Here is a 7,500-nt window from a genome sequence, read left to right on the forward strand (position 1 = left end):
CTACCTCAAAAATTACTATGTACTTGACAATGAATGTGGAGCTCCTCAATGAGCTGCCGCGAGCTCTTGAGCAAATTGAGTGAGATCATAGAACTAATCAACTCAGGAGTCGAAGAGTTAAAGTAGTAATTGACCATTAAATAAGATAGGCAAAAATCTAACAAAAAAAAATCAAACATCTAAATCTTATCAGGTACCGCGCGTCACCTGAATGGAATAATTTAATGACCATCTCATCTGAAAAATGAAATATATTGATCTAAAGACAAAACCGACAAGGGAAATATTAGGAGGGATCGCTTGATCCTGACAGAATGCTTATCATCAAAGAACACGGCGAATCTAAGCAGCATGAGTACCGAAGTATTTTTTCTAATCCGATCTATCAGAGATATCTATAAATGATTTACCGTGCCATTCTTATCACACTCCATACTTTTCCACTGCCTTCTGCCCAGAACTCTCTAGAGTCGGTCATTTAGCGTATTCTAACTCTCATTGATTATTTATCGAGACCCTCGCGACGCTTACAGTGATTCACTTTATGCGAATGATCAGTTTTATGTCATGCTCACGTTATCCTCTATCCTTCTCGCGCTGTTTCACGCTATTCTATATGCTCTAATTATCATTATCTCATTATTTCAAGTTTACTCCTGTTTGCTCAGGATGACAGGGTTCGAACTACTCGTCACCTCGACATGCTCGACTCGAAAGTACCGGTACGAGTACTCTAAGATACCTCTGGATTTCGGATTCTAGGTAGCAGAGAGTTGGACTATCGGGCGCATATGGGGAGCGATTTAAATCTTATATAAAAACAGGCACGTCATCTACCTATTCTCCGAGAACAGGGAAAGTTGGATCTGACTGTTAAGTTCTGTCTAGTATTCAGGAGCTGGATTCAGTGTATACATCTAACACCTTGATCTATTCTGCGCGTCTCACATATTCTGTGGTGACCTATTTTCCTATATACTTAATTCATAATCGGTTATATATTTCGAATATGCGTTATTGACTAGGTCACGTTGGCTCATTCTCCATGCTCTTATTGCAGTGAATAATTTATACTGGCTTGACTCTGCTGCTCAGAAGAGGTTATGTCACTTTCTGCTAATACTGATGGACAGAAACCTTCCGTGATCGTCCATACTACCCCATAAGAAGGGGTAGAGGTAGGGGGGGGTAATGACAGAAGGTGGTCTATCATAGGTCTATGGATAGCTATGTAGCGTAACCATAGCGCGCCTTCTCAGCTCACTCCTCATCAAAAGTCAATTGTGTTTCTCATGATAATGTATAGTAGGTGTTGTTGTATCGGTTGAGGTTACGGTTGTGAGGGTTGTGCGTGTGTGGGTTATTTGTCTTGAACACACAGACACAGAGATAACCGACCCCTCGCCCCCCCTCCCCCCCCAAGAGCCCGGAGTGTCCGGGGGTCCAGCGTCCGGTCTTCTCCCTCACCTGAGGATAGCGGAGGCAGTTTTGCTCCATTAGTCCCATGTCCCGAATTTCTCCTCTTCGGTAACACGTGAACGGGTGAGGAGCCCTCCAGGGTTCGCTGCCACACGGAGCGATGGAGTGCTGTGACACTTGTGGCCAGGACTGATTGGATCTCACGGGAAGGCAGTCACGGTATTCTCGCTAATGTGGGGCGAGCCTCAGGGGAGAAGACGAGAGGAAGGTAGAGAGTTGACGTCACGATAGAGAACCGTAGGCGGCGGAGATTGAAGGGCGGAAGGCCTCGTTTGAGACACGGTACCGTGGAACTCTACCTGAAGGGGGTAGGGTGGGGGTCCTATTCCACTCAGCTAGGTGAATAAGAATCTCCTGAGTAGGCAGTCCTGAAGCGATGTATACCATATTACGGAGCCTTAAGGGTGAATCTAGCGCGTCAACGAGGAGGCAACGAGTCTCCATATTGTGAGACATTTCTCAATCTGGTTCTGTTGTAGTTGATCGATCTCGCGTCGCGTGTAGGCTAGAGCGCTCACAAACGCGCGCGTTCAGCTTACACACCACACAACACCCACACACACAACATGCACACGCGGCGGTCTCACACACACACGACAGCACACCATCACGTTCAACGACCACACTATGTCGTATAACGAGCCATACACTGACAATAATGCGTCACATAGGTAAACTGAAGGTCCCCGCATCTACAGAGTGAAGGATAGCAAGTAAGATTGAGTGAATTAGAAAGGGCTTGCCAAACAACACTGGTCCCCACGCCTGTGAGCAGTCTATAACCTATATGAGGACTGAGACGTAACTAGATAATCGTTGTGTATCTTAAGCCAACTTTTTTGTAAAGACATCGAAGACAGTATCAATGAATGTGATATGACATCTAGATAGTGTTTCGAGTCACTGATCCACTACGCTGTATGAGCTATGAGATCATTTCGGTCTAAAGTGTGACAGGACGAGATAATAATATCCTGATTGCAAAGAAATTGGGGCAGGTAGCTTTTAAGACAGGGCATGAGAAGATCGCGATTAAGAAAGCCCACCTGTCTGGACGGATATCAAGAAAAACCAGGTTTCCCAGATATAGCGTAAAAATACATGGAATGTAGGCTTATAAGGTGATGACTTAGCGCCCAAGCTGGCAGATTACTAGCGCGATTCTTTGAGTTCAGAGAGTGCTAAATCGTTATTAATTGGAAAAAACAAAGAGAATTTCTAGCATGTACAAGTTGATCTCTGACCGTCATCATTATGCATGAGACATGAGGCCTACAGGTGTATATATTTAGCAAACTGATCTATGAGAATTAGATGAGTCCAGGACTTCAAACGAGCTCACCTCCTTATTTCCTCTGTATAATCACAGCTATCTAGGATGAATGACACAGCGACCAGCGCACTCTCAGCTCTCTCTCTCGGTAGTGTTGGTCACGCTTTCGCGCTCGCGACAGCGGCTCTTTAAGCTATCTTGGAGTGTGTGGGCCTCTCTCAGCTCTTCCATCTCGTCTTCTAATATAATTATATACGTATATAAAGGATAGTATTATATATATGTAGTATATATAATCTGTTGACTATGCCACTGCAGTGTAGGGTAAAATGTGGTAGGACTGAATGGAAAGACACGACATTGCACGGACAACAAGGGACCCCTTTATTCCTCACAGCGTTTCTGCCTTTGAGGCTTCTTCAGGACAGTGGTCCATATTAATAGTATTATCATCTGGCATGAAGCCTCAAAGACGCGAAACGCGGATAGGAATATTAGTGTGTATCTCTTGTTTCCCAATCGTGTCCTTATTCCATTCTTAGCACGATACATACCATACGCTACATAATATTTATATATTGCTCTCATATTATATATATATAATAATATATATATATATATTTAAATATATATTATATATATTATATATGTAACAATATCTCAGACCCGAAATTGAAAGGCTAACAACAACAACAACAACACAACAACAACAACCACAACATCAACAAAACCAACAACAACAACAACAACAACAACAACAACAACAACAACAACAACTACAACAAACAACAACAACAACAACTACAACAAGACAACAACACCTGGAGGAGGTAGTGGTACGCACCATCTCGAAGAGGTCGAGGAGGGAGGCGTTGGGGCTCCGGAGCGCCGGCAGGATGCGCGTGATGGAGACGCCCGCCTGGTGGACCCGCAGGGAGCGGTCGAAGAGCAGGTGGAAGGGGCACAGGCTGCAGAAGGTCCGTGGGCTGATCTTCGGCTCTGGAAAGAAAGGAGGAGGAGCGGGCGCCCTCGTCAGTCGGTCACCGGCGCGACGGAGGAGGTTTGCGGGGGCGAGGGGAAAACTGGAGGTTACGCGTTCGGGCCCTGGGATAAACGCGGGGAGGGGGGAGGGGCGATTGCACTCAAACGTACTGTGGGGATGGGGAGGGGGAAGGAGGGGGGAGGGAGGGAGGGAGGGAAGGGTGCAAATTCTAGGAACAGGAGGGGGCCAGGAAACATGACCCGGAAGAGGCGGTATGATTGAAACCTGAAGAAGTGGACGTGTCATAATACTTAGGTTGAATGGGAACACGAAGAAGAAGAAGGAGGAGGAGGAGGAGGAGGAGGAGGAGGAGGAGGAGGAGGAGGAGGAGGAGGAGGAGGAGGAGGAGGAGGAGGAGCAGGAGGGGGGCAGTGCAACCGTGACAAAGACGTCAAAGTTGAGGGGGAACAGAAGATATTTTTTAGTGTTTTGTTAAAACTATCTTTGTCGCGACCAAGAGGTAGCGTCGTCCCCGGGGCTGCAAAAGTAAGATTTTGAAAAAAGGGGGGGGGGGGAAGGGGGCAGGACGAAGGAAGAGTAGAATCTGAAAGTAGTCAGCAATATTTTTATGTCGAATAATGATGCGTGGGTCTTGGCCGTAGGGATGTCACGAAAATCCTTGAAATGATGACTATACAAAAAAAAAAAAAAAAAGTCTGTACTCTCATAAAGAGATGGCGGAACAGGGGAGAGGGAGGAGAGGAGGAGGAGGAGGAGCAGGAGGAAGAGGTGGTCGGAGAAGAGGTGGAGGAGGAGCAGGGGGTAGAAGAAGAGGTGGAGGAGGAGGAAGAGGAGGAGGAGGAGGAAGAGGAAGTGGAGTAGGAGAGATAGAGAGAAGAGGTGGAGGACGAGGAGGAGGAGAAGGAGGAGGAGGAAGAGGAGAAGGAGGGGTAGAATAAGAGGTAGAGGAGGAGGAAGAGGAGAAGGAGGATTAGGAGAGGGTAGAAGAAGAGGTGGAGGAGGAGGAGAAGGAGAAGGAGGTGTAGGAGGATGGGTAGAAGAATAGGTGGAGGAGAAAGAGAAGGAGGTGTAGGAGGAGGGATAGAAGAGAGTTGGTACTGGGTGAGGGAGATCCGAGAGGAGTGGAGAAGGGGTGACCGATGAGGGAGGAGGAGGAGCCATAAAGAGAAGAGAGAAGAAGAACAAAAAGAGAGACAGAGATGCATGCATAGATAGATAGACAGATGAATAGACTGAGAGAGAAAAAGAGAGAGGGAGGGAGAGGGAGAGAGAGAGAGAGAGAGAGAGAGAGAGAGAGAGAGAGAGAGAGAGTGAGAGAGAGAGAGAGAGAGAGAGAGGAGGAGAGAGAGAGAGAGAGGGAGAGAGAGAGAGAGAGAGAGAGAGAGAGAGAGAGAGAGAGAGAGAGAGAGAGAGAGAGAGAGAGAGAGAGAGAGAGAGGGAGAGAGAGAGAGAGAGAGAGATAGATAGAGAGAGAAAGATATATATATATTACATATATATATATAATATATATAATATATATTATATTATATAAAGAGAGAGAGAGAGAGAGAGAGAGAGAGAAGAGAGAGAAAGAGAGAGAGAGAGAGAGAGAGGAGGAGAGAGAGAGAGAGGGAGAGAGATAGATAGATAGATAGATAGAGAGAGAAAGATATATATATATATTACATATATATATATTATATATATATATATATTAATATAATATATATATATATATAAAGAGAGAGAGAGAGAGAGAGAGAGAGAGAGAGAGAGAGAGAGAGAGAGAGAGAGAGAGAGAGAGAGAGAGAGAGAGAGAAAGAGAGAGGAGTGAGCGAGTGTCTGTCTCGCTCTCTTCCTCTCTTTCTCTCTCTTTCATTCCCTCTCTCTCTCTCTCTCTCTCTCTTTCGGGCTGATGACACAGGAGCTCCTGTGTCCTGTGCCTGAGACGGATGACTTCCCATGACCTTGGATTCTGGGTGGATCACTACGGATGATGATGATGATGATGATGATGATGATGATGATGATGATGATGATGATGATGATGATGATGATGATGATGATGATGATGATGATGATGATGATGATGATGATGATGATGATGATGATGATGATGATGATGATGATGATGAGGTTCGACAGAGGAGGAAGAGAGGTCTATCAAGGACCAACGAATGAATAAGTAGATAAGCAGCAACCGTGTCAATTGATAGAAAAGATAAACATACAAACACATGAATGAAATATATGATGAAATAAATGAACAAATGGATAAATAAATAAATAAATGAATAGAGACATCGAATACATACGCACACAAATGAATATAGATAATTATTGAATGAATAAATCAGTCGATAATATGATAAGATAATCAGTTCATCAGAGGGCGAGGAGGACTCTGGGGTAGGGGAGGTGGAGGAGGAGGAGGAGGAGGAGGAAGAGGGGGTAGGAGAAGAGGTGGAGGAGGAGCAGGGGGTAGAAGAAGAGGTGGAGGAGGAGGAAGAGGAGGAGGAGGAAGAGGAGGAGGAGTAGGAGGGGGTAGAAGAAGAGGTGGAGGAGGAGGAGGAGGAGGATAAGGAGGAGGAGGAGGAGAGGGAGGAGGAGAAGGAGGGGGTAGAATAAGAGGTAGAGGAGGAGGAAGAGGAGAAGGAGGAGTAGGAGAGGGTAGAAGAAGAGGTGGAGGAGGAGGAGAAGGAGAAGGAGGTGTAGGAGGAGGGATAGAAGAGAAGGTGGAGGAGGAGGAGGAGGAGGAGGAAGGGAAGATGAGGAGTGGGAAGAGGCGTAGGAGGGAAGGATAGTGGAGGAAGAGAAAGGGGTTCAGGGGAAGGAGGGGAGAGATATTCAAGTTACAGGTAACTACTGGGAAAGTGCCCTCCCCCTCCCCTCCCCCCTCCCCCTTCCCCTCCCCCTCCCCTCCCCCCTACTGTCCTTCTGGTTTTGGTCAAAGACTTGAGCAAACACCTTCGTTAGGTCAGTCAAGGCGATTTGCCGGGTCCCAAGACTGCCCTCACATCAATTATGTACTTGTGTACTTGACTGTGCCACTGATAAACCCCGTGAAGGTAACAAACAACAAGTAAAGGAGGGGGAGGAGGTAGGAGGAGGAGGAAGTTGGGGGAGAAGGAAGAGGAGGAGGGGAGGAAGGAGGAGGAGGAGGAGGAAGTAGGGGGAGAAGGAGGAGGGAAGGAAGGATGAGAAGAAGTAAGGGGAGAAGGAGGAGGAGGAGAGGGAGGGGGAGAAAGGAGGAGGAAGAGGAATTAAGGAGAGAAGTAGGGGAGAGGGAGGAAAGAGGAGGAAGTAGGGGAGAAGGAGAGGGAGGAAGGAGAGGGAAGAAGGAGGAGGAAGGAGGAGGAAGCAGAGGGAAAAGGAGGAGGAGGAGGAGGAATGGGAGGTGTGTGGGGGTTCCACACTGTGGAGGAGCTGTCAGGAAACCATCGTGGGGGTTGCCCTCTTGTGTGGGATTCCCTGAAGCCCCGTATAGTGCAGTGCCTTCGGGGTCAGGGAACCTCGATAAGGTGGGCAAGGGCACAACCCACCGTGGTCGCTGACGGCGATGTACGTCAGAGGGGTAGGCGACGGTTCTTCGGTTCTGCGCGCGAATGGGGCGCGTCATCTCCACGTGATGTTCTGCATAATCTCGGGCTTACAGAACTAACCTAAACACAAGCACAAACGTTCGCACAAACACATATACGCACACACACGCACACACACACATACATGGCGCTGTGGTTAGAGCTCTGGCCTGCCACTACGG

The 7,500-nt window shown here is 47.2% G+C and overlaps 1 protein-coding gene across 1 annotated transcript in view; it reads right to left on the minus strand.

Moving 5' to 3' along the window:
• Window positions 1-7,500, minus strand: part of Gycbeta100B (guanylate cyclase soluble subunit beta-1-like) — a 59,115-nt gene that overhangs the window by 12,725 nt on the left and 38,890 nt on the right. Inside the window, exon 7 of the mRNA XM_076172144.1 lies at window positions 3,574-3,751. Coding sequence (XP_076028259.1) covers window positions 3,574-3,751 — 178 coding nt within the window. The remainder of the gene's footprint in view (window positions 1-3,573; window positions 3,752-7,500) is intronic.

The sequence above is a fragment of the Oratosquilla oratoria genome, chromosome 3 (genome assembly GCF_046742065.1).
Source record: "Oratosquilla oratoria isolate Oo_2021 chromosome 3, ASM4674206v1, whole genome shotgun sequence".
Lineage (NCBI taxonomy): Eukaryota > Metazoa > Arthropoda > Malacostraca > Stomatopoda > Squillidae > Oratosquilla > Oratosquilla oratoria.